At 47.4% G+C, this 27,508-nt stretch overlaps 1 protein-coding gene across 38 annotated transcripts in view; it reads left to right on the top strand.

The window, feature by feature from the left end:
* LRRFIP1 (LRR binding FLII interacting protein 1) overlaps window positions 1–27,508 on the top strand; it is a 153,464-nt gene that overhangs the window by 110,487 nt on the left and 15,469 nt on the right. For 12 of the 38 annotated variants that reach the window (XM_082631429.1, XM_082631428.1, XM_082631425.1 and 9 more), the window contains 8 exons: window positions 15,376–15,411; window positions 15,862–15,987; window positions 17,530–17,601; window positions 19,350–19,520; window positions 22,552–22,644; window positions 23,600–23,692; window positions 24,866–24,958; window positions 26,245–26,386. In XM_082631429.1, the coding sequence (XP_082487555.1) occupies window positions 15,376–15,411; window positions 15,862–15,987; window positions 17,530–17,601; window positions 19,350–19,520; window positions 22,552–22,644; window positions 23,600–23,692; window positions 24,866–24,958; window positions 26,245–26,386 (826 nt within the window). Of the gene's footprint in view, window positions 1–50; window positions 96–1,244; window positions 1,311–6,444; window positions 6,535–15,375; window positions 15,412–15,861; window positions 15,988–17,529; window positions 17,602–19,349; window positions 19,521–22,551; window positions 22,645–23,599; window positions 23,693–24,865; window positions 24,959–26,244; window positions 26,387–27,508 lie in introns of all 38 variants that reach the window. The other 26 variants (XM_082631440.1, XM_082631416.1, XM_082631447.1 and 23 more) reach the window with 10 other exon arrangements.

Below are 27,508 nucleotides of genomic sequence, written 5' to 3'. Positions count from 1 at the left end.
TGCTGTTTTTTCAAGGGTTTAAAAACCTGCCATTTGCTTTCATCCTCCAGCCCTCCTATATGTACGGCGCTGCCCGGCCGGCTGGGAGTTACCGGGTGCGTGTGCTTCCCACAACCCCTTGCCCGCTCCTGCCCCCTCCGCCCATCACCCCCCCACACTCCGCCTAACCGCCCCCCCCCGCCCCTCAGCGCGCATGCGCGCCCCTCCCCCACCGAACACCTGCTCTGAGTGCGGTGGACTTACCTGTTTGCAGCCCTTCTGGGGGTGAATTACCCCTTTCTGTGGAGTTTACACTTGCAGCCCCCTTTGGCCAGATCTGGGGTTTATTTCTCCCGACAGTTGACAATAGCTGGGGAAGACACGTGTTTGTATAGGATTGTTAGCGGGAATAAAGTATTGGCAACATTTACTTAATCTATTGGCAAAAAAGAAAGATAGCTTTTTATTGCTTTGGTAACCTTAACAGATACTACTCCATTATGTTATATTATCTTGGAAATTTCCAGTTTTAAGTACCAGGTACTTATGCCCTGCAGGAAACTTAAGTATTCAAAGTAGCTATCCTCTTATTGTTAATAACTTTCTGAATTTCCATCAGATTGCACACTTATGAATTAGATGTATAACTGGTCCAGCAAACCCGCTGTGTCCTCAAGGAGAAATAGGGGAGATTAAAGTTCCATTCATGGTATTGTAAGCTCCTGTTTACCCTCATTTACCCTTAGTGATTAATTACATAGGATTTTCAAGTTAATGAAATGTTCTACTCTCTAGTTAGCAATTCTTAAGGAATTATAAAACAATTGAGCTCTAATCAACATGCCGTTTTTACTACAAAGTCACTTCATATTGGAGTGACGTTCTAAGCATCAGCTCTGAGGACGCCATGAGAAAATTATGGATATTTGAAGTATCTGCTCGTTTTAAATCTAGATCAACAAGTTTTTACTTAGCAAGGAATATTTTTCAGAGTCATAGATTTAAAGGAGATTCCATTGCATGCCAGTTGGTTGACAGCAACTAAAACTTCTCTCACTTGGACTTCTGCACGACCCTGTTTTTTTGCTGCACAGTCTTTGCCTGTGGAGGTGGTTTTGAGCCTTTCCTGCATGTCTTCCATTGTGATGTTTTTCAGGACGTGTTCCTGGCATGTGTCACTCTTCCTTAGCTTACATTTCAGTGTTTCCTGGGTGACGACGGAGAGAGGAAAGGTGTCCTGTCCTGACAGTCTGTTTTCGTCACAGGCGTCTGTGTCGGATGAGAGCAGTCTCGGTGGGGCTCGGCGGAGCAGTGCCTGCGGTTCCCACGCTGTAAGGCACTTTCTGTGTTTCCCGAGCTTTCTGCTGCATGACCCTGGGGTGACTCTCTCAGCACAGCTTCAGCCCTGGGAGATAACTAACCAGCGTTATAGGGAGGAAACAGTGTCTCATCCCAGTTTTCCATGATAATAAGGGTCATGGATAACGTAAGTCATATAGCCTTTGGTGGTTAGTTTAATGTCCTCACTCATCAGTTTATGTTGAGGTGAAAGGGAGAATTCATCTTAACTGAGTTTCATCTGCTCTTTGCCTGCAACAAGGGATGAAGTGATCTTATAATAATAAAAGGAGTCAAAGAGTCAAAAGGGAATTCAACAGGCCACAAATTATTCTCACCTCTGGATGATCGAGGAAGATGAACAAATTTAAGGACTAGAATATTACACATAAGGAATTTCCTTTTTTTATTTTGTTGTCTTTTCACCTCTTTGAAGGATTTGAAGTGATAGGGTTTCTCAATAAAGGTGTAGTAGTTGTACAAGAAATACTTGTTGAATGAAAAAGATGAGTGAATGAATGAAGGATAAAGGTAAACAAAATGGGATCAGCCCATGGAAGTGAGGAAACTGATTGACCTGTCCTGAGGATCAGTTGAAACTGGGCATTGGACCCAATCAGCCCTCCCCAGGGGCAGATGCTTCTGCATCCTGAGGCTCCTGCACAAATCCTAGAAAGATGCATCCACGCCCCACATGAACTATGATGGCTTAAGAAATACTTGAAAGTGCTTTTATAATTTTGCTTTTGGAAGTAATTGACTACTTAATTAATTGGCTAAATGATCCAGCTTTATGATTTATTATATTTCTCCAGTCATGAATATTCAGGAATTCTTATGAAGTAAGCCAGGGTAGCCTACAGTTTTCTTCAGAATGTAGTTTTTATTTATTTTTTTTTTTATTATTTTTTTATTTTTTTTTGCGGTATGCGGGCCTCTCACTGTTGTGGCCTCTCCCGTTGCGGAGCACAGGCTCCGGATGCGCAGGCCCAGCGGCCATGGCTCACGGGCCCAGCCGCTCCGCGGCATATGGGATCCTCCCAGACCGGGGCACGAACCCGTATCCCCTGCATCGGCAGGCGGACTGTCAACCACTGCGCCACCAGGGAGGCCCAGAATGTAGTTTTTATAAATGTTAATTATAATAATTGATGTAACATGAGTTTTAAAAATTTTTATTGGGGTATAGTTGATTTACAGTGTTGTGTTAGTTTTAGGTGTACAGCAAAGTGAATCAGTTATACATATGTCCACTCTTTTTTAGATTCTTTTCCCATATAGGCCATTACAGAGTATTGAGCAGAGTTCTCTGTGCTGTACAGTAGGTCCATATTAGTTATCTGTCTTACACGTAGTGGTGTGTATGTGTCAGTCCCACGCAGCATGAGTTTTTGTTGACATCTAATTAAACACTTGCATTGAACAATTTTATATTGCATAAAATTTTAATGCAGTGGAACCCGCTATATAGTTGTTAAATATTTTTGTAGGCCCTTAAAAATCTCATAAACCATACCTAATGGATGAGATAGTTCAGGCCTATAGGACGGATAAAATGCAACTAAATGATTTTCTTTTATCAGTCAGAAGCAGCAACCTAATTCTTTAAGAGGATGGATCTTCCCAGGCACCAAAGCAGAACTTCTAATGTCTGGCGGGATGTACGTCTCATAGATTCTCTTTAAGTGTTGCCTCTGTAGATGGACTTTTTCAAGTAGCTGATTCCTGACCTTCGGGGCACTGTGACTGGCATCGCTGATTGCTCTTTTGTGTAGCAGTTATTTGGTGCTTTAAACCCTCCTGTAGGAACTGCCTGGGAGGTATGGCTTTGGGGAGTTAGGAAGTAAAAGGTCTTCTTGTCCCGACAGCAGAATGCCTAAAATAGGGCTCACGTCCCTGGTCTCACACCAGCCTGAAGAAATAAAAGAGAATCAAAAGATATTTTTTTTCTGCACCTAACACTGCACTCTCTTGCAAAAGGAGCACAGCATGCGTTTGCTGGATTAAACGGGACACATTGAACCCCAGGATAAAATCCCTCAGAAGAGATCTCTGGGCCATCAGCTGTGTGCCAGCCACAGATCAGCAGGCCTGGTGGGAGGGAAGGTTCACTGACCTCTCATTCTTTCCCATCTCCACCCCACCCCCAGCCTTCAGGATAGCCCTGCAAGGGGATGCGGAGTTCCCCACGCCCAGGAAGGCTGTCTCCCCAGGCTCTCTATGCAGCTAGGAGCTGTGGCCGCTGACGAATACACATACAAAAATGTGAGGACACTGCGCCTTGGGGGTCCCTCCTGTCCTGACTTGTAGTACTGTGAGCTGAGTCCAGGCTGACCCCAGGCCTGCCCAAGACAGTCCTGAGCCCACTTTCAAAGACTTGTCCCCATCTCCATTCTCCCAAGAAATTAGCCTCAGACACAGTATGTGTTTACAATTAAAGGACTAATTACAATTACAGTTAGATGATTAAATGACTGGTTCTTGAAAGTAGAACGGTTTTGCTTCAAAACCTCTCTATTCGGTACCTTCCTTACCATTAGTAAGCTGTGTGCATGTTGTAGGAAGGACTCTTGGCCGTGTGTGACGTGACCTCCTTAGTTCTGACCCTCTGGGAAGTGGTCATCACCACCGATGCCAGTTGGTCCAGGAGCCGTGAAAGTTGTTTCTAGCAGAAAGTGACAGCTGGAGAAAAGCCCAGCTTGTATTCTCTTGCATAATCCTCAGAACCTGTGTGGTCAGTGTCTCTACTTCATGACATAGATGACAAGATATGTAACTTTCGCAAGGTCTCATGGCCAATAAGAGATGGACCCTGGACTCAGATCTTGCTATTGAATAACTTACTTCAGCCCACATTAGCCACGCTGACTCCAGAGTATGGGCGACTTCAAAGGTGCCACATGGACCACAGTGACACAGACTTTACACTTATTCTTTTCCGCATGATCAAGTCAGATCAGATGATTTTGAGACTCAGGAGTTGGGGAAACTTGGGTCAGAGATAAACCGTATTAACAACAATCTGTCATATCTCAGCACCATAAACCAGGACTCGAATGACATAGGATACACTAGGATTTGTCTACAGGAGGAAGTTTTCCTCTCTCTTGTATCAGCAAACCCGAAGGCGAAATACTTCTGCTTTAAAGTGCTGACGTTAGGTGTTTTCCTTTATTTTGAACAATAAAGCTAAAAGGTGAGCCTAGTAATGCTGGTAGATTTCTTGTATGTGCCATACATGACAGTGATTCTTACAGTGTATGTACAGCTGTATTACCTGTGCATCTGAAATAGCATCTTACACCTAAGTGTAAATACACAATAAATATTTATCCAACATAGGAATGAGTCCAGGCAAGATGGGTCTGGGGAATTCGCTCATCTTGACCAAGGCTATTTACAGCCTAAACTTGAAATGGTTCATTCAACAAGTATTGCTCAAGTACCTACTGTGTGCCAGGCCTCGTCTGGTCGCTGGGGATTCAGCAGGGAACAAAATAGACACAGACTCTGCCCTGGGGAATTCCTCTCTGGTGGATAAACAGGCAAACTGAGATGGTATTTACGATAAGGATCTAGAGCACCCCTGAAGGTTTGTGGCCCCGTATAATCTGCAGTAGGAATGGTGCCTGCGGGTCTCCAGGGGGCCTGGGGGCAGGGAGAGGACAGTCCGCACAGGCCTCGAAGACCAGCTTCTCAGTCGCTGGTGCCTGAAGTTTTGTGGCCCCGTATAACCTGCAGTAGGAATGGTGCCTGCGGGTCTCCAGGGGGCCTGGGGGCAGGGAGAGGACAGTCCGCACAGGCCTCGAAGACCAGCTTCTCAGTCGGCCAGTGCCTGTGGTCCTAAATGGTGTTCGAGTTCCGCCTCCCCTCCCACCCTCCCCCCGCCCTGCCTTGTTCAAGAGGAAGGTAAGATTTTCTTTTTAAGGTCTCATGAAGTGCTTTTATTTTATGATATTCTTCAGATAGGTACATACTTTTTTTTAACATCTTTATTGGAGTATAATTGCTTTACAATGTGGTATTAGATTCTGCTGTATAGCAAAGTGACTTGTAGTGAGGTGGATGGACTTAGAGTCTATCATACAGAGTGAAGTAAGTCAGAAAGAGAAAAACAAATACCATATGCTAACACATATGTATGGAATGTAAAAAAAATGGTTCTGAAGAACCTAGGGGCAGGACAGGAATAAAGACGCAGACGTAGAGAATGGACTTGAGGACACGGGGCAGGCTTAAGGGGAAGCTGGGACGAAGTGAGAGAGAGGCATGGACATATATACACTACCAAACGTAAAATAGATAGCTAGCGGGAAGCAGCCGCATAGCACAGGGAGATCAGCTCGGTGCTTTGTGACCACCTAGAGGGGTGGGATAGGGAGGGTGGGAGGGCGGGGATAAGGGGTATACGTACACATATAGGAAGGTAAGATTTTGTTGTTATTGTTAAACTGAAAATGCATTTAGGGCTATCACAAATGTGAATACAAATCAAAGTTAAGAGGGCATAGCCTCCAGATACACGAGTTGCTGGTGTTTTCCTTTACTAGAAGAGAGAAAGTTTAGGTAGATGGGTAGACAGACAGATGTACACGCAGGCCACCAGATAGAAGGTCCTGTGGCACTTTAAAAAGCCTTGCCTGATTTCGTATTAACCCTAAATCTTATTTTGTATTCACTTGCAAAGATAGTAGAGAAGCAAACTTTTGCATTTTGCCCCGAAGCCAGCCCCGCTTGTCTGGCTCTTCAGTTTCTGTGCCGGCAGGCAGCTCACGTTCTCAAGACCTGTGTCTTCCACATCGTGGAGGCTTTTCTGCGCCGAAACTAGGTGTCCTCCACACCCCAGCTGAACAGATGCTCTGTGTTACTTTCTTCCTACTAACCAAGAAATCTGTGTTCTTTTGATAGTGTGATTAAGTTTTGTGTTCTGAGTGGCCACATGTCGATGCTGGGAAGACACAGCCTCCTTTCCCAGGGCCGGCCAGCGGCCGCACTAACCTCTCCTTCCTTTCTGGGCTGCGCCTGGCTGGCCTCACAGCTAACCGGAGCCTTTGTCTCGCGGCCTCCGTCCTCCTTGCATCTTCGCTGACCTGTTCCTTTGTTTCCGTCTGCGTGTCCCGCGGCCAGCTGGGTGGGCAGCCCTCGGAGCACAGCGGCCACTTCAAGTCCAGCTCCCGCAGCTCCTCGAGAGGCAGCTCGGCGCGGGCCAGCCCAGTGGTGAGTGGGCCTCTCGCCCTTGCTGCCGTCCACTTCCTCCCTTCCCCGCCCCCCCTCTTGGACCCTTCACTCCTCTGTCCCGTAAGAAGACCCCCTGCACCTGCAAACGCCTGAACCGGGAGAAAGTAGGAAGGCTTTCCATGATTTATTTCAGGTCTGAGCAAAAGCAGGATTGGGGAAGATGCTTCCAAATTTAGAAAATGACTATTCAGTGAGCTGAGAATTGCACTGCTCAGTTTGCAAAGGACCATCTAGGAAGCTGCTGACAGCACTGAAGAGATGGCGGTCTCACTGGGAGATGGGAACTTTGCGCAGTGCGGGAGAAATGTAGCCGTGTGCCTGGATGCGTTTTTTTATGATTTAAAAATTTGAAGGCTCTTTTTGTATCTGTCCCAGTTAACTTATCTTTTTTTAATTGGGGTGTAGTTGATTTACAGTGTTGTCTTAGTTTTAGATGTACAGCAAAGTGAATCAGTTATACATATACATGTATCCACTCTTTCTTAGATTCTTTGTCCATATAGGCCATTACAGAGTATTGAGAAGAGTTCCCTGTGCTACACAGTAGGTCCTTATTAGTTCGCTATTCATATATAGTCGTGTGTGGATGTCAGTCCCAATCTCCCAGTTTACCCCTCCTTCCCCCGCTCCCCGCTTTCCCCCCTGGTAACCGTAAGTTTGTTTTCTACATCTGTGACTCGATTTCTGTTTTGTAAGTAAGTTCATTTGTACCATTCTTTTAGATTGAAGGGTTCACTTTTAAACATTGTGTTTGGAACGTTATCTGTTATTGGCGCCCAACAGTTTTTAGGATAAAGCATCGGCCTGCGAGTGCCACAGCGTCCCTAGCTCTGTTCCATCCCCCACTGTCCCGTTGGTCCTCTGTTCAGTGCCTGTGAAACAAACGACAGAGCTGCTCTCCTGTTTGTCACCCGGCCTGAGATGACCCAAGTTCTTCAGAAAGCAAGGGGTCCTGCTACCTAGTCTCCATCATTTAAGTCTCATTATTGTGTGGTTTTCCCATGGTCTTTGGAATTTTGGACAGTTTCACCGTATCTGATGCTTTGTATGAGGCAACTGTATTGTTCTCTTGACCATAAGGGATTGGCAGGGCACATCTGCCCGGGGGACATTTGGGAAGGGGGGCTGACACAGTGACCAGGGAAGGACGTCCAGTGGACAGGGGCTGGGCTGTGTGCCGAGCGGTGTGCATGCCAGCCCTGCACCACGGGGGCTGCCACACCGAGGGCCAGGACCCCTCCTGATAGACCCTGGGCAGAAGGCGGCGAAGATGGGCAAAGTTGAACTTGGAGCTGGACTGTGGTTTGTAACTCACTCACACAACACCACAGTTAGACGCCTCGATGTCTAAACTTCAGGAAGTGTTCCTGGTCATCAGAGAAGAGGCCGTGGGGCTGAGTCGCCCACTTGCACACGTGCACCCATGGGGTGCTGCTGATTTGTTTTTGAAATTAGATGCAGCCTTTTAAAGCCAGGAGGCTTCACACCAAATGCAGACATCTGCTTCTTCTGGCGACGCAAACAAAGGGATGGATCCCTTTTGCAGACTGAGCCCATGTTGCTGAATCGGGGGCCTCGGTCCCCCCACGCCTGCCCTGCTTTCCCTGACTCCAAGGCCAAGACCAGAGCCATTCGTCACTGGGCTTGCCCTGATGCTTTCCTGCTAGTAGAGAAACGTTCTCTCCGCCACTTACACATCGTGGGTGAGAAAACAAAAGATAGATGAGGCAGGCGAGTATTAGAACAGGAGAGCCTGTTTCTCTGTGGAATTGAGAGCTGCCCCCCTCGCCCCCCAGCAATGAGGGGAATAGGAGAAGCCGCTTCCTGGCCGCGCTCAGGTGGGGCAGGAAACGTGGGGTGATGGACACCCCACAAAGTCCACTGCTTACTGCTCCAGCCAGGACCAGTCAAGCAGGGAGAGTAAGATATCCAGCTGTTGCATATCATGTACGTTCAGTGTTCAAAACCTGGCGAGTCGCTTCTTCTGCACGTGGCCGACAGGACTGAAGCGTAGCGTTTGTGAACTGAGGGATCCCTGCTCCGAGGTCAGCAGCCCCCGTCTGCGCGGACCTGCCTACCTGCCTGCCTCTGCCTTCGGCCCTTGCTTGCGTGTTTCCGATGCAAGTCATCGGTGTTTTCCCACGATAGATCTGACGTGGAGAGCCGCTCGTCCTCAGGCGTAATGCTCGCTCTCTGGCACTCACTTTGGGGAACACGAAAGTTCACAGTCATCAGAAGAAGCTGAGGCCTGACCCCTCCTGGGCTCCCTGCCTGGCGCAGCTCAAGTGAAGCAGGGAACTGGGAGCCCGTGATGGTCTGATGTCTTTGGGTTTATTCGGGCATCAGGATGAAGTCACAGCATAGCAACGCAGTCTAGTTCCCCGGACGGAAGAGACTGAAACCAGATACGAATTCCTCTGTCATCTGCTTCCTGAATCTGACAACAGTTTACTCCTGCAAAGTGAGTTTAGTGGACACGAGAGGTGAGCGTTCATCGTGCCCGTGTCCCTGGGGCCTGAGGACGAGAGGTGGGGGTCTTTTGGTAACTGGGGGGCCTGGCAAGACCTCCGCCACCGTCCCTTGGTCCCTTGAGAGCCCTGGGTTTGCAAGACCCCCAGGGGCTTGACTGAGCTGATTTTTCAGTTCATTACACACAGGTCATCGGTTCCGTCTCCTTTCTCCCCTGACTCAGCTGCTCATTTACAAAGGTCGACTGACTCAGGTTGGCACGGTTAGTGAGCAGAGGTCAGCATCCGGGCACCTCACGCAGGTGTGGGGCGTCAGAGCTGAGGACGCCTCTGGGTGTGGCCCTCAGAAGACAGAGACACCTGTGTACTGCACAGGGCACTTCCACGCAGTTATGGTGGCTCCCGGTCATCTGAAGGATAGAGCGCGGACAGCATTCCTGGCCTCTGCAGAGAGTCTGGAGGACAGAGCTGAGTGAACCCTCTGCTCTGTGCTTCCAAACCTCAGTCCTCTTCCACGGAATCTGCCCCATTTCTATTTTCTGAGCCTGGACAGTCACACCCCTGGAAAGGGCTGGGAGTTTGCATTTTGGGCTTGCGAGACGAACAGTGTAAGTGGATGCATTTGGCCTTGTTGATTGGAAAGAGACCAGGAAACTTCTGCTGAGACTCCCCTGGTCCTCCTGCCTGGGAGGGAGGAGCTGCAGGGACAGGCGGTGCCCAGGGAGAGGCCCGTGGGGTGAGTGACCCTCCCCTCCTGGCCTCTCAGAAGGACGCAGAGCAGGAAGGGGGCAGGGAGTTCCAAGACCCAGGTTAAGATGTCACAGCTCTCATTCCTGGCTGGGGACACCGGCCAGGCACATAGACTTCCTGAACTCCACCTGGAAAGACGAGTAATGATATGCTTGAAAAACAAAAACAAGAAAAGATTTGGGTCGATAACCTGCTTCTCCTGGGCGAGTTTTCCAGGGCTGTGAGTGTTGTCCACTATGGCTCGGGGAGAATGATCCTGGTGATCCATCAGGAATATGGTTCTAGGGGGTGGTACGGGTGAGGGCAGGGGGCAGGGGCCTCTCCGGGAGGAAGTACAAGCCGGGGCAGGGGCAGCCCTGGGAGGCTGTGGGTGTGGGATGTAGGCTGGTGCCCCAGGGGGCGGGCGAGGGGCGCCCTGTCCAAGAACAAAAGTAACCAGAGTGAGGGAAGTGATAGCTTGCCCCACTTTGAGAAAATAAAGGTACCTCAGCATCCAAAGATGCGAAGTGTGCCCCACCCCCGGGTCCTCCAACTTCGTGGGGAGCAGAGAGGGTGCCCGCCCCATCTCAGAAGGGCATACACTATGGAACCTCATCTCATTTTTCACGTTCTGTAGGTGAGCCCTATTTTCTTCTCCAGAATCTTCCTCTTGAGGAAGTTGGGGTCCGTTCATTCAGCCAGTGTTTATCGAATGTTCTAGACACAGGGTTGCAGTGGTGAGGAACACACCTGCTCCCCTCACAGACCCACAGGCTGGAGAGGCAGACGTCAGCAAATGGGCGCAATACAGTTTAGAACTCAGAGCACGGGCTCGAGGGAAGAAGGCAGGATGCTTCCAGGGAGCTGGACTCGGGCGTCTGGGTAATCCAGGCCCGGAGAACAGACCAGCAGAGGGCCTCGCCTAGAGGGGCCGACGCAGCTGTGTCATCCAGGCCTCAGAACCCAGCGAACCTGCCGGGTCACGGAAGCACAGGTCAGGGGTGTCCTGCGTGGCGCCCAGGTTCACGTGCCAGTGTGTTTTCAGAGAAGCATTGGTGGTGAACAGGAATCTCAGCCCCATCTGAGTTAGAAAAACAAAAGACTGTAATGACTCATGTTCTGTGTCGTGGGAAGAGTTGGAAGCAGGAACCAGGTGGAAAAACAGGTCTTGAATTATAAATACAGGAGTTCAAGGACCAGTCATTCAGGATGAGGTCAATATTACCGGATTTAAAACCAGAAATTTCCATTCTGATGGTAGCCTCCACTGCTGTTTATATCTGAAGGAAAATTACCCTTAAAATGGGTGTTTTCTGAGCAGCGTTCAGTACTGTCACTTGGTTTCTCGAGGGGGACCCCTGATGACACTGCTTCCGTGATCCCATTTCCCATCTGGGGCTTGGGGCACCGCGAGGAAAAGTCCCTTTGTCCCGGGCCCCCTTGCTAGGGTCTTCCCACGCCCACCTGCTGTACTCTGTCTTGAGGAAGGTGGGCAAGCCAGGTGGTGATACGGAAAACTTGGAATTTGAAACCTCACCAGACATTGTATTTAAGTGGGCCTAAATAGTATGCTCACTTAGACACGATTTTAGAAGGTTGGAATTAATAAAACATTTAACGTGCTACGTTAAGCGTTTGTTTCTGAAAGGAGGAGTTGCCATAATTTAAAAGTTCACAGAAATTTTTTGGAAGTGACTACCTCCCGTAGATTTTAAAAGATGCCTTTTTATACACTCCATTGTGATTCTAAAATACTGGTTTGCATGTTTCATAAGCCTGTTACTATAGAGTTTTCGCACTGACCTAAGACGTTTAGTACTGCTCGGTAAATGAGAGTAAGAAGGCTAACGGGCTGCAGGGTCTGTGGTGCTGCCGCCCTTCCTCGGATAAGAAGGCGATGTCCCCAAGGTCCTGTGGCTCGTCCCGGGTCCCGGGTCCCGTGCTGCCGTGGGCTGCGGCATGTTGGGGCACGTGTGGTCCGCTGCATGCCCTGGGTCACATCATGCAGCAGAAACGACAGTGTTTAAAACCCTTCCATCTATTCTGTTTCTTTGTATATTATTTTCAGAGATAAAGTACTATGCTTTATGTCAAATTAAACTCACCGTCAGGGTTACTTATCTGTTCCTTTGTTGGGGGCAGTGAGGGGTGCCCTGCCTGACCAAGGCTCCCTGGGCTGGTCCCACTCCGCTCGACGCAGGCTGCCATCTAGTGGCATCCGGTGGGGCTGCAATGGCTCCATGCTGCTGCGCGGCTTTTCTCCCTCCCTCCCTCCCTTCCTCTTGCCTTGCCTTGCCTTCCTTCTTTCCTTTCCTTCCTTCCTTCTGTTTTATTGAAATATAGTTGATTTACAATGTTGCGTTAATTTCTGCTGTACAGAAAAGTGATTGTTACACATATTCTTTTTCATATTCTTTTCCACTATGGTTTATCACAGGATATTAAATATAGTTCAGTTCCCTGTGCTATACAGTAGGACCTTGTTTATCCATTCGATATATAATAGTTTGCATCTGCTAATCCCAAGCTCCCAGTCCATCCCTCCCCCAACCAAAACTGCACCACTTTCCATGGGGCTCCGCGTACTTCTTAGGTTGCAGGAAGGCTGGCAAATACACGTGTCCCTTGTCATTCAGAAAACAGACAAACGTCAGTCACCCTGATACGTAAAATACAGATTGGAAACAATAGTCAAGCATAGATTAGCTATAACTCTCATTGAGAGCTTAATTTTTCCCTGGTCTCTACTTAAAAACATGTCCTGAATTTTCACATTCTGAGTTCGTTATCTATTTCAGAACAAAGGCTTTTTTCAGATTACTTTTAAACTAAAGAGAAAGCTATGGTTTTAGGTTTTTTTCTCCCTTATTTGGTGTTTTGCAAATTACGAAAGCAGTGTTTGTGTTTATGGTGAAACAATGCAGAACAAAGCTATGCTAAAGGCCCTCAGGAAACCAGTGCTTTGGGGTCTGGTGTATAGTTCTTCTCGTCTTTCTCACAAGAAATACTACAAAAAAGAAAGTAGGGGCCTTCTTTTATGGGCACGGATATCTTTGTAGGTGAACATAGGATTTCTGGAGCTTCCTTTCTCTAGGCAATATTTATCTATTGCTGATGAACAGTCAAGAAAGACACTATTTAAACTGCAGAGCAAAACAGCAACAGGCTTCTCACGGTAGCTTGATAGTCTGTTCAACTGAATCTTCCCTTTCCACCAACAGTTAAATTACCCTCTTTATTTTCATCTCATTAATATTTGTTCTGCAAACTAACTTATTCTAGGGAATAAAGGCCTTGTGTCCAGGAGATCTAATGAATGGATTCTGCAGCAGAGCAAGTGCTGGACAGTTAGCTTTTCCTTCGTTGTTTGAAATTTTCAGGAATATTTGTATTCCCAGGTGGAGAGGAGACCCACACTTGAAATGCTAAAATCATCCTCATGACTCAGAACGTTGGTCGGGGGCTCCCTGGGGCTCTGCCAGGGAGGAGGAGATAGAACCGTCTCAACTGTAGGCCATCTACAGATGTTCCAGAATATCTAGTTAGGCTGGTGTGACATGCACATCTGAAAAAATATAAATATATAAGTTTACACACACTAAACACACGTGCCAACAAATGGCAGGCGGTGTGCAACATGGTAGTGAGTGAGCTGTCTTTACCTAACAGGCTGTGACTGCCACATCGAGAGTGAAAAAGGATGCACGTGGCCAAGAGTGCCTGGAAATCTCCTGTCCTTGGAGGCCAGCCGGCTGTGGCCCAGTGGAGAGGAGAGTCCTCTGGGCGGAGGCAACGCCAGAATCCAAAGCCCCACCCGCCCAGGGGCTTATTTAGCAAGCTGGGAGTGAGGCCAGCGCGGGTCATCCCGCTGGCCTGGGGGCTGCAGCTCCTTCACGCCCTGTCCTGAGGACAAGAAGGAGACTGGTTAGCTGAGAGTAGAAAGTTCTTGCTGAAGACCCAGGTGTGAGCTGGGTGCCTGACACCAGGTGCAGTGGATTTGGAGCCAGACCCGGGGGCAAAATTGGATCTGTCGAGCAGAAGACCCTTGAGCTTGACTCTCCTGAGCTCAGAGCTGGTTTCAGAAGTTGCCTTCTTTTGAATTAAGTATTTTGTATGATTCCATCTGATCCCCTTGGTCGGCTGATTAGCTCTCACACTTTGCTGTGTTATTCTAGCGGTTACTTCAGGCATCCTGCCCTTTGAAAGAAGGTTTGAGGAGCGTGAAGGAGAGAAGGTGGCAGTCAGTGCGCCTTCTTGGTGGGGGACAGGATGGTGAGGCTGTGGGCATCCAGCCCAGCACGGGCGCAGGGTGGGCAGAGGACAGGAAGTGCTCATCTTTACAGGAAACCGCCGCCATTACGGCATCCTGACCTGTGCTTAGCGCCTGCACCCACATGCCCCGTGCATGACGGCGTTGTGGGCAGTTGACCTGTTCATGAGCCTCTCTGCAGCGGCCTTGGACCCAGACCTGTTAGGATTTGTCCACCTGCAGTCTGGGTGGTCTGTGGCGTAAGCAGTCAAGGGTGACTGCAGGGTCCCAGCTCACTCATGAGGTCTCCTGAATCAAAGGTGTGATCCCACCCGTCACGGGCATCTTCTGTTGACTCCCTGGCCATCAAATTTAAGAACCTCTGAGCTACAGGAGGTGGGATTGGAGGCATGTTGGGAAAATCCAGAGAGTCTGGAGACAACTTGGTGCAGGGTTCTCTCGCCCTCTGGGACCTTTCCCATGGGCTTTCGGAAAGGAGCCCTCAATGTGCCCCCCAAAAAAAGAGAAAGTTGGCCTTTCGATGGATGCTAAGCAAAGAAAGAAATAGCACCAGCGCAGCCTCAGACTGTTGACCCCAGCAGACCCGCACAGGGCAGGGGTCTCCCATAGGGTTGAAGCAGATGTGCTGTCTTGGGGCTCCACAGGCTGCTGGGGGTCCTGCAGAGACCCCTGCTTGCAGGAGGGAAAAGAGAGGATTCAGAGACAGTCCAAACAGGAAAGAGTTTGAAAAGCCAAATTCTTGGGGTCCCCCTTTTCACCCAGCAAACTCTCCTGTACCGTCACCCACCCCCAGCCAGCTCCCCACATCTGGGTGTCTGTCTCAAAATGTTTAAACTAGAATTTTCACATTGACTCAGTTACTCAGAAGCAGTGGAAAAGCTGCAGTTGGCTCCACTGCTTTCTCTTGCTTTGGAGACCACGTTTAGTGATAGTCAAAATTAAAACTCTGTGTGGTTGCGTCTTCCAGCCCCCAGAACCCTGGTCATATTCTCACGTTCCGATCATAGTAATTGTGGTGGGTGAACGAGGCTGGTGCCTGTCCTGTCCCACACTGTGGCCTGCACACATGTAGGAACTGGTCAAGTCATCCTGTTCAGATTCAGTTCATTCACAAATCATCCTCCTGTGGAAATTGTGAAAGTTGAAAAACCACGTGGTGAAATTCAACCAGGCTCACTGAGCTGCCCGTGGGCCACCGCTGTGACACCAGCGTATCCGAGAGTCTCATGGCAAAAGAGAGTTTAAAATCACAAAGGAAGCTGATGCTTTATTTTATTATTATCTTATCCCCTAAATCCAGATTCTCCGTTTAATGCTTTTAAGTATTTAATATTTATCCATTTTCTTCTCCAGGTTGAAGAGAGACCAGAAAAAGACTTCACAGAGAAGGTAAGGAATTTCTGTAGAGCTTTATATTGTGTCATCTATAAACTACGAGGGTCCCAAAATGTATGGATGAAACTAACAAGAAAATATATTGCTTGATGTTTAATAAAGAATTTCACCATGGAATGAACAGGACTAGTGGGTGGCTCACCAGGCAACACACAACCTTTAGGGCCCCCGGTGGGGGGGGGGGTCATTTCCAGTGTGTGTGTTAAACCTGCAGAACAGTGAAGGAATTCACAATGGGCCCAGCCATGGAGCTTACAGTTAATCCAGACAAACCCCGAGGATCCGTGAGGCCCCTCGAGATGAACCCCTTTTTGTTGCTCACCATAAACCCACCGAAGATTTTTCCAATTTGGAAAGTGAATTCAAGTAAAGGTACCATCATAGTAGACTAAGAAATAATTTTGGTTTGGGCTGAAATCCCATTTGCTGTTTGCCACTTTGTAGGGGTCTCGTGGCCTGCCTGGCCTGTCTGCAGCCACACTGGCCTCCCTGGGCGGGACCTCCTCTCGAAGGGGCAGCGGGGACACCTCCATCTCCATTGACACTGAGGCCTCCATTAGGGAAATCAAGGTAAGGCTCTCTACTTACGCATGACCTAGAGAAACCTTCTGTGAAAATCAGTCTTCAAGTGAAATAGGATTTAATTTGTAAAGTTCCAGCTCTTTCTTCTCGGTCTGGTCTCCCCTCCTTCCCATTAAGCTTGGTGTTCTAGTAACAGTCGGGCCCGGCCTGGTTCTGGTTCCTTCAGGGAGCTGCCCCTGACTTCCCCGCCCCGGTAGGGCCAGCACACCTGTGCTGGGATCCCTCAGCTCCCCAGGCACACCTGGCCGAGACCCCTCGCCACGCTCCCCTGAGGTGCTCAGCCACCTCTCTACACAGAGCAGGAGTGAACATTCCGCCCCAGCATTGGAAGGTGCTGGACACAGATTACTCGCTGCCCGACAGGTACAACCCTGCCCTTTGCACATCCCGCCCTCTGCCTGCGGCGTGCCCTTCCTTTCCCTTTGTGATATGCGTAATATGCCTTCAGTAGACCCCATCATGGTATTCTAGTGACTTTTCCTTCTCCCACTGGTCTGTGGACACTGTTCTCTGTTGCATCCTCAACACTGAGTGTGTGACAGAGAAATGGGCCTCTGCTTGTTAAAGTAACTAGGGACGTTGCATCTGAAAAGGAGACCGTGCAGAGGGAAGGCTGAGTCACCAGACCTCGTGTCCTCTGGAGAGAGCGCCAAGGCCAGGGAGGCGCTTCCGGGTCAGATTGGGCTTCATTTATGGACGAGCTTTCTAGTAATGAAAACTGGTGAAAGAGAACCAGCTTCCGTTGGTGCTACCTGAACAGGTGGATGACATCTGCCAGGGAGGCCAGAGAAGAGCTTAAGCATCAGGACCAGTGGGACTAGGTCCCCCTGCAGACGCCTTCCAACTCCTGTGCTTTATAAGAACAATGTTTTGACTGCTGTTCCTGAAATGTCCTTCCCTGTGTGGTCCCTCGGCCTCCTGCAGCCCTTTGGTCATCCTTTCCCGCCTTGAAGTAGAGTTTGCTGCAGTCATAATCTGTGTCTGGTCTTGGGTTGTGAGCATGATTCAGTCGTTCAGTAAGGATTTATTGAAACTCCAGCTCACGCCAGACACCAGACCCTGGGAATGTGGCGGTGAACGAGATGGGAAAGTAGAGTCCTTGGGCTCTGTAAGGGCAGGGACAAGGCTTTGCTGATTTCTGTCTTCAGTATCTTACCGTATGTAGCACAGAGCAGAACTCAAAGAGCTTGAATGAACTGTTAAATGTGAGTAAATTAACGTGTTCCATTTTCAGAAGCTCATTTGCCTGTTTTATAAAATTGTGTAAAAATATATGAAGACACATACCTTTGATAAAATTGTGTGAAAATATCATATGAGATACGCCTAAATTTTCATCTTTGTAGTGTTGAAATTCATCTTATTTTCCTTTTAACACTTAAAAAAGTTAAAAGAAGATTGCTGCTCCAACTACTCAAATAAGGAAACCGCCCAGAAGTAGAAAAGAATCAGAGGATCGCCTCTCCTTCTCTGTGGTCTCTGTCCATTTTTCCCTTTGACATCATTTGCCTTTTTTGCCATTTCCCCCAGGAACTCAATGAGTTAAAGGACCAGATTCAGGATGTAGAAGGCAAATACAAGCAGGGATTGAAAGAGATGAAGGTACCAGCTTACGGAAGTGTGGACTCGTGATATTAACCCAGCTTAACTTTTAAAACTCCTACAGAAGGCATTCAGACTGCATGCTTGCTCTACAGAGGCCCCAGACTCTAGACCTCAAAGTGGCAGGAATGCTAGGAGCACGAGGGTGTGTGCTCAGGGTGTTCCCAAAGGCAGCTTTGAAACCAAGACTCGAGAACTGTAACTCCTCGTTAGCAGATGTTACTAACGTGTTTCCTGGTGCATGTCTTGGACTCACCTCCCCACCACACCTGGCTTCAAACCAGTTTCTCATTTGCCACAGAAGCATACCCTACACTTGAAGAAGGGTTTTTGGTTTTCTTCACTTTCCGCAGTCCTTACTTACAAGGAGCGCTTCAACTTAATTTGCTTCTCAAAACACCTGATGTCTCCCGATAAGGAAGTTCTGTTGCTGTGCTTTTGAAACACACAAATTATTTGCATACTGTGCCATTTTACTAACCGAAGCAATGTCTGAATGTGTATCTTCTTGGATTTATTTGAGTAAATACACGGTACTTGTAGAATGTGGAATTACTGCATTGTGCTGACCAGGAAATTGAGTTGCCAGGCTCCCTGGAAGTGAGGTGGGGCGTCAGGGACTTTATTCTCTGGCTTCACAGGGCAGCTCGGGCAGCTCATGAGTCTAGCAAGAGATGGTAAATCTGTTCCTTCCTTTTCAGCTCCTGAGAAAGTACCCCCAAACCAGTCTGAGTTCAGTATCCCAGGGGCGCCAAATCACATGACTAATTAATCCGTTTCCTATTTGTCATCACTCTTTAAAAAGGGGGGAAAATTAAGATTCTGGCTTTCAACTCCTACTGGAGTTGGAAAGAGAGCCATGGAAGCAGCACAGGAATCACTGGTCCCACCTGAAATCCTTGCCCTGGTTTGCAAGTGCAGGCGAGGGCAGCGCTGGTCTCCGCAGAGCCTCCTGGGAGCACCTGACGCACGCCCGACCTGCCAGTGCCCGCCATTCTATAGCTCAGGGTCCTTTGCACCTGGGATGCTGCTCTCTGTTCTCCCAGAGTCGTCTCCCGCTGGTCTGTGCTCCGGGATCCACATGCTGCTGTACTCTGTTGCCTGCCCTGCCGGTGTGTGAGCCCCTGGGTTGAGGGGGGCACGTTTACTTTGCAGGCCTCTTTGCCTGGTTGTCTTTTCAAAGGAATGAGCTTTGTCTCTCCAGGACCTACCCGGTGAGGCCTGTGTACCTTGTTGAGTTTTCCTATGGGTTGAACATACGAACTTCCACTTAAGCCTTTGCTGGTTCATAAGCCCCAGTGGGGACAGTGGGCCGCTGGTGGCAGGTGTTGCACTCCCCCTCCCCAGCACTGGCTCTGTCCCAGGTTCTGGTCACGTGTCTTGAGTGGTTACTTCAGACAGCTGTACAACGGGCAACAGAATCAGATTCCCACAGCCAGGGCTCTGCTGCCTCTGTGACCAGAGCCCCTTCCACGCAGCGTCCCCCTTGTCCTAATGACTGTCAATTATCTTCATCCCTACACACAGTTAGTAACTAATTTCCTGTGTCATGAGAATTGGAGCAAATTGAAAAGGGAGACTTTTGGGGCATTTCACATTGCCATGTGTTTCTTCTTCTGATTCATTTGCTCTAAGAAATAAAGTCTAAATTTAGGGCTGCGTTTTTGGAGGTTTTGTTAAAAATACTGAACTAATCTGTGTTTTTGTTTCCTTACTACAAGTTCAATAACATGACCTATTTTCTGCAGGACTCACTAGCAGAAGTTGAAGAAAAATACAAGAAGGCCATGGTTTCCAACGCTCAGCTAGACAATGAGAAGACAAACTTTATGTACCAGGTCGATACGCTAAAGGACACGATGCTGGAGCTTGAAGAGCAGCTGGCTGAGTCCAGGCGGCAGTACGAGGAGAAAAGCAAAGTATGTGCTCATGCGAGAAAGAGGGTGGAGTGTATATATGTATAAATGCTATGTGTAAGGACGGAGAATATATAGATATATAAACGGTGTATGTAAAGATGGGAGATGGGCTTCCCTGGTCGCACAGTGGTTGAGAGTCCTCCTGCCGATGCGGGGGACACGGGTTCGTGCCCCGGTCCGGGAGGATCCCACATGCCGCGGAGCAGCTGGGCCCGTGAGCCATGGCCGCTGAGTCTGCGCGTCCGGAGCCTGTGCTCCGCAACGGGAGAGGCCACAACAGTGAGAGGCCCGCATACCACCAAAAAAAAAAAAGAAAGAAAGAAAAGGAGAATATACATGTAAATGGTATATGTAAGAATGGGAGAATATGTATATACACAGGCATATGTATATAAATGGTATATGTAATTATAGTAGACTATATATATAAATGATATATGTAAGGATGGGAGGATATACGTATGGTATAAGTAAGAATGGTAGAATATGTGTATGTGTATGTATATATATTTGGTATATGGTATATACATGTTATACATGTGTATGTGTATATTTGTGTGTGTGTGGTTTTTTTAAAAACAATAGTTCTCCACTTGCCCTGGAAGCCCAAACATATAAGAATAAGAATACCATGCTCTTTGCTGAGGGACTTGCAATATTGGTATGCACAATTTCAATATGTAAACTAGAGACAATTTTACTAGGAGGACATTTGTGCGTTTTGCATGTAAGGTAAAATCATAACCATGAAAAAACGTGCCTACGAAAGACCCAGCATGCTTGGACAAAGCACAATTAGATGCTTCAAGATTTTCCTGTTAATATACATTTCTTCTTTCTTATTTTGTTATCTCAACACCAGAGAGAAATAGTTGCAAGTATCAAGGATTTTAAGAAAATTATATTCCTTTGTTTTCTGCTGATTGGGAAAAGACACGGTTACTCCACTTGAGAATTAAAAACCTTCATTAACTTCAGAAAAGGGTAGAATCTTATTTGGGCTTTCGTTAAGAACCACTGGAATTAATATGTTAACTTACGATATCAACAAAAAGCATGAGCATGTGTTGTAATTAATGACAGTAGGCTGATTTGGTGAAGGCTGGGCTTAGCTCTTCTTTGTGAGATAGCAAGGAATACGTGTTTTTCATGTTGTAAGGAATTAGTTGGTTTGTCAAATCCTAGAATATTATCCAATTTTTCAGAGTTGCTGAGATAAATAGAAAATTTAATTTGTGAGTATCATTATCTTTTTTTTTTCTAACTAGCTATATCCTCTAAATCCCAAGGGTTAAAGCCAAATACCGTAACAACTCAAGGGCCTCCTTCTTTCACTACTGTAGTTGAGTTACAAGCTAAAGAAGAATTTTGTCCATGAAGTTCCTGATAACTGACCTCTGAAACAAAGGAGAAACTTTTCATGAGACCTGATGTCATGAAAGCTTTCTTTGAAACTAATTCAAAGGAGCAGAGAGCATTTAGGAGCAGAGAGCATATTCTGAACCCACTTGGGTGGAACAGTACTGTAATGCATTCTAAATACTCCTAGAATGCCCTCATTTAGGCATCAGGAAGTAGACCAAGAAGCCCCAAATCTAATTCCAGAGAAATGGGGTGATCCTGGAACGTTGACCCAAGGTGGGGACCATGGGTGAAGCAAAGCCTGACAGACATGTCTTTGTCACAGCTAGGAGGGTCCAGTCACTCCCAGACTTCAGAAAGTGGGTGAGCACAGGATGCCAGGGTGAGCTAAGGTCAAATCCCTTCTAAAATAACTGGTAACGAATCGAGGGAAGGTGTTCCCTGCTGTTCCCTAAACTGTTGGCAGCTAGGTGGGCACCACACCATCATTAGGCACTGCGCTCCTGTGCTGAGCTGAGTGGGAGACCAGAAGAGCGTGTTGCCCGGGCGCAGGGATGAGTTTTGTGCAGGGAAGGGTTGGACTGGGGGAGCGGCTTTGTGCTGACAAGGGCTTTGCTTCCCCCGCCTGTTTCTACTTTGTCTCTGAGGTACAGAGCTGACCGCCTACTGTTAGTGAGATAAACTTGCCAAGGTCATCCCTTTTTGCCCCAAAGAGTATTCATCGGCGTATTTGAAACTCGAATGATTTTATTACCGCTCTTTTGCAAAGCTGCCTCCTCCAGGCCCTCAGCAGACAGCCTGGGGGGCCTTCCCAGGGCACGGCTTACCTGTAAAGAAATCGGGTCATACTGTCAGCTGCATCAACTCCTCAGGTTAATTTTTTTTTTGAATTTTTGAATTTTATTTTATTTATTTTTTTATACAGCAAGTTCTTATTAGTCATCCATTTAATACATATTAGTGTATACATGTCAATCCCAATCTCCCAATTCATCCCACACCACCACCACCCCCGCCCCTTTCCCCCCTCGGTGTCCATATGTTTGTCCTCAGGTTAATTTTACAGTAGATCGTAGGGGTGTCTTCTAGAAAATGCAGAGAAACTGGTTCATGTTGTTAAAAAGGCCTTGAGGGCTTCCCTGGTGGCACAGTGGTTAAGAATCCACCTGCCAATGCAGGGGACACGGGTTCGAGCCCTGGGCCGGGAAGATCCCACATGTAGCAGAGCAACTAAGCCCGTGCGCCACAACTACTGAGCCTGCACTCTAGAGCCCGCGAGCCACAACTGCTGAAGCCTGCGCTCTAGAGCCCGCAAGCCACAGCTACTGAGCCCGTGTGCCATAACTACGGAGCCTGCGCACCTGGAGCCCATGCTCTGAAACAAGGGAAGCCACCGCAATGAGAAGCCCGCGCACCACAAGGAAGAGTAGCCCCTGCTCGCCACAACTAGAGAAAGCCCGTGCGCAGCAACGAAGACCCAGCACAGCCAAAACTAAAAACAAAAAAAATAAATAAATTTATTTTTAAAAAAGGCCTTGAAAGGCCTTGAAAACTGTGATGACATGGTAACAGGTGATTTGTTCCAGGTAAAGGTAAATCATAAGAACGTGAACTAGAGTGACAGAAAAATGTGATTCCACTGGAACTTGAATGCTCTCCTCCTTTATAGGAATTTGAAAGGGAAAAGCATGCCCACAGTATCCTCCAGTTTCAGTTTGCTGAGGTGAAAGAGGCCCTGAAGCAAAGAGAAGAAATGCTTGAGGTGAGTAGTTTTTCCTGTTTTTCTTTTCTGTTCTTTTTTTTTTCTTTGTGTGTGACTTGGGAGCATCTTGTTGGGTCATTACTAAAGCTACCAGTTTTCTTGAAAATTGAGTTTAGGCAAATTCTCTATGCCTTGCTTGAGGAGACAGTTCCTTTTATTAGTGAAGATTCTCATTCTTTGGTGGTTTTCTGTTTGTTTGAGGAGGTGTGGCAGACCGAATCATGCCCCCCAAGATGTCCATGTCCTAATCCCTGGAACTGTGACTACGTCACCTTACTCAGACAAAGGGACTTTGCAGATGTGATTAAGTTAAGGACCTTGTGATGGGAGATTATCCTGTATCATCTGCATGGACCCAGAGTGATCCAAAGGGTCCTTGCAAGAAGGAAGCAGGAAAGTCAAAGGCAGAATAGGAGATGTGACCACGGGGGCAGAGGTCAGAGCCACGTGAGGAAGGGGCCACAGACCAAGGACTGTGGGCACATCTAGGAACTAAAAAAAAGGGGGAAATAGATTCTCCCCTGCCCCAAGCCTCCAGAAAAGAGCCCAGGCCTGCCCATGCCTTGGGGATACCATAAGACTCATTTTGAACTTCTGAGTGCCAGAACTGTAAGAAAATAAGTTTGTGTTGTTCTAAGCCACTGAATTTGTGGTAATTTGTTACAGCGACAAAAAGAAACTAATACAGGCTTGATTTTTTACTTTTTTAATTTGGTTAGAACTCTAGTGCCTGTAAGTGAGAATTTCACTCCAGCTGGTTTTCTTCCTACACTTGGAGCTGGGGAAAAGGACAAGGATAAAGTCCCAGCATCCTGAGAACGAACTTGGGATCAGTGAGGAAAAATGGTGCTGGGACCTCCAAGGGCGCTTGCTGGCTCAGGGGTTGTCTACACTGCAGAGTTTCTTCCCATTTAACCCTGTATCTGCTTTCTTTCTATCTGTTCCTATTCTTCAGGAAATCCGACAGCTACAGCAGAAACAGGCGAGTTATATCAGGGAGATTTCTGATCTTCAGGAAACAATAGAATGGAAAGACAAAAAGATAGGGGTAGGATTCTCAAGTCTTTGAAACCTGTTCAAGTGGGCAGTCTGCTTAGCAAATTGAAAGCTTTCAGAATCTTTGGTTTGCAAAAAGGCTTGTATGAGTTTGCATGTGACCCCCGTGGGACACAAAACGAATAAAAGAGAGACTACACGAACTTACCCAAATTGACATTAACTCCAAATTGGAAGTGGACTTCCAACGTGGAGATTCTCCTTTGGTCAGCATTCCCGGGCTCCCTGCCTGCCTGTGAGCAGCCAGCGGCGCAGAGATCAAAGGAGTGAGGAAGGCACGCTGGGCAGGTTCATGCGTGGAGGCTCAGACCTCCTGGAGTTCCCTGTCCCCTGTTGCCTGGGCTTTTTCTCCAAGGGCTTTGAGGAAGCTGCAAGGTGGCAGGCGCTGTGCCTCACGCATCCCCACCTTGAGCCTCCCCAGGGAGATGTCAGCCCCTCTCCCTCCACAGGGAAAGAAGAGGCAGCCCGTCTGCATTTAGGAGTGACGCGTAGGGAGAAAGAACACGCTTAATAAAGTGACGGCTGTGCTCCGCGATGCCAAACGGCTTCCAGAACACGGCGACTCACTCCACACGGCTCTGATAACAATCTCTAGATGCTGAAGCAAACGTCAGCGCCTTTCCATCGTGAAGCTGCACCTTGCCTTCACTTTGATTATGCTCACCGACGCTTATTTAAGATTTTGTGTGCATGTCTGTGTGTGCGTTGTGTTTGCTTCAGGACCACTTTATGTTTATCTGTGACAACAAACACCGAGAATCAACGTACAAAAATAGTCTAAATTCCTAAAATAGTTGTCACTGGGGGGTTGTAAACGTTTCTTCTTTTCCTTTATTTATCCCTCACTTAAATGGGTGCATGGCTTCTGTTCGTTCTCCAACTATGCCGTGAAACCGCAGACTAAGCCAGGAGAGGGTGTAAAACAGAGAGCATACTTCAGAACGTTAAGGTCTTTCAGGGAGCATGCACAGCGACGTTTCTTGGCTGGCGTAAACTAAGTGCAGAGCTTAACACTGCATTGTGTTTATATCTTTAAGCAAAGTCTGTCAAATGCCCTGCCGATGTTAGCCTTTTACATAGTAGAAGCCTCCTTGCTAGTCCTGCTTCTGAAGTCGTCTGCTCACCTGTGTGAATCTTCTCTCTCTTTGCTCCGCTACACACTCAGGCATTAGAGAGGCAGAAAGAGTTCTTTGATTCCATAAGGAGTGAACGAGACGATCTTAGAGAAGAAGTAGTCGTGCTGAAAGAGGAATTAAAGGTACGAAGCCAAAGTACAGTTTTAAAAAATCCAGGCGACAACAGCAAATTCCAGGATTCTCAAGGACGAACGTGTGTGGATAGTGGTGTTCATTAATTTTATGTCGTTGATTTTAGTTCTGTTAATAAAATCAAATCTTGGGTTAACTGACCCCAAAGAGACATGTGAGGTCAGCGTGGATTCCGGCTGATTGTCTTTAGATATTTATAGGCATATCTGATCTTGAAAGCAACTCTGATTTCCAAGAATTTTTTTGATAGGCTGTCTAAATTTTTTCTCAAACTCACCAGTAAATTCTCCAGGACGTTACTCCAAGTTAGAGAATGTATTTCTTTCTTATATTAAAGTCTCGAACATAAGGACCTCTGTAGCTGAACAGTGGCGTGGCTGACGCTAGTTCGACTTGGAGACCCCGAGGATGGTAGGAAAGTTCTGTCTGGACCATGTCAAGGGGTCTTCAGCTGCTGGCTGGAAACTGAGTAAAATAAACCAACGGCCAGCAGCGGGGGTCAGAGCTCTGGGTTGACTCTCGGCACCGAGGAAGGCGGTGTTGAGTCTAGGGGGTATGGCCATGGGCTGGTGCGTCAGCCAATGGAAACATCCATGTCAGCTACTTACAATGAAGGGTCAAGGCCAGAGCAGTAAGCCAGCAGGGAACAGGCTTAGGGCTCAGATTCACAGTACTTCTCCTCACCAGGGTGTGAGTACAGGGCTGGGAATTCCTCCAAGCAGAAGAGAAAGAGCTATGGGCGGCAGGAGGGTGTAAGAGAGGGGTGATCCCGGGTGAGGGGGGCATCCTGGCATTGTGAAGCGTCACTGGGTTTAAAGTGTTTTGCTGTGTCGTGAGCACGAATTGTATTTCTTTTGAATATAACAAACCTTCCAGCCAAGTTTCATCATTCCTTTCAGAACACGTACATATTTCTCTGTCCTTTTAAAGAACACAGCCGGGGTTTTAGAGGTAAAGACCACTTTATAGTGATTTGCTTGATGCTCCACTTTCTGGCAGCCTACAGTGAAAAAGGATGCCCGAGGAAAGTGTTTTGTCACCAGCACATTAAGACGTGGCTGGGATCATGTAAGGAAGAAGGACCCTGGAGGAAGACATCCCAGATCAGTGTGTGTTGATAGAATATTTACAGGGGTGGAGCCTAGCGCTCCTCTGTCTCTGTAGAGTTTTCCTCTGCTTAGGGAAAAATAGGGGTTTTTAAAATTATTATTTATAAAATAAAGTTTAACCTAGTATCACTTAGAGAGTATTACGATGAGCCTGTTTTTATTCCCAGAAACATGGAATAATCCTAAATTCAGAAATAGCTACCAATGGAGAGACTTCAGGCCCTCTAAATAATGTTGGCTATCAAGGTTCTACAAAGATGACAAAGGAAGAGTTAAATGCCCTCAAGACAACAGGGGATGGGACGCTAGGTAAGTACTTGTTTTCCTTTGATCCTTGCATCTTCCGGTCAGCACTGGTTCACCTTCCATGCATTTGTGGAGTTGATGTAATCATCACTGATCGATTAACAATCACCCAGCATGCCCTTTGTTCTGTCACTTCATGGGAACTTCCTTGTCAAACGATGCCATCACCCACGTGTGTTGTCTGGCATGTACCTCTGTTCAGTGCTCACCACCGATGGCTTAAGAATACATTTCTTTTGCTTCTCAAAGCTGCCAGTGAGACTGTGAATACAAGGAAAATAATCTCAAAATTAAGTGACCGTGTTGACGGTTCTGTTGTATTTGGTTTTCTTCAGTTATGTGCCGAACACGGCGTTGTGACTTATTCTGTTACACAATTGTCAAAAGATCAGAATAGCAGAGCTGTAAAGTAAGTTAGTTGACTGTATTTGCAAGCCAGTGCTGCAAATCCTGTGCACCATTAAGCTTTTTGAGAGTCTGAAGTGCCTGTGGACAGCAGATGTACAAGTAGCCCTGGGTGGTGGGGGAGATGGACGGGGAGCCCTGGGTGGTGAGTGTGGTCATTGCGGAGGGCTTTCCTTACCAACAAGAGTCTGAAAACGTCTGCCCCTTTGTCAGAGGTGATGTTCCTTTGTATGTCACATTTTTGCTTCTGGAAGAATGTAAATTGGGAAACCCAATATATTGTAGGAATATTTTACACAGTTTTCAAATATCTGAAAAGATTCACCAATTAATATTTGTCGTAATATACTTGGCTTTGGGATAAACCTTCTGCATGTGGTGGGCGGCCTGAAGTTGTAGCCAGCAAGTAAGGCCTCGCTTGCAACCATTTCCAGCTTTTCACAGTGAGGCTGGGATAAGGTCAGGGACCATGGCTGTAGTTTCCATTTGGAAGGTTCTTCATGGACATGAAGAGGACCTGTAGGCCCCAGCTTCCCAGGACTGGCTTTCCGGGAAGGTGCCTCATTACCTTGATGACTATTCAAGAAACACAGCTCTTTTTGTTGTGTCAGAGTTGCTGAGGGAAGATAAACTGATGAATGTCCCTCCTACCTTTATGTTCCCTACCTGAGCAGCTAGAATTTATCATGCTGCTCTTGTTCAAATATACATTTTATAAAT

Source organism: Mesoplodon mirus (genome assembly GCF_964341445.2).
Source record: "Mesoplodon mirus genome assembly, chromosome: 8".
NCBI classification, from domain to species: domain Eukaryota; kingdom Metazoa; phylum Chordata; class Mammalia; order Artiodactyla; family Ziphiidae; genus Mesoplodon; species Mesoplodon mirus.
Note: the sequence above shows the minus strand (reverse complement) of the source record. Positions and strands in the feature narration are given on the sequence as shown.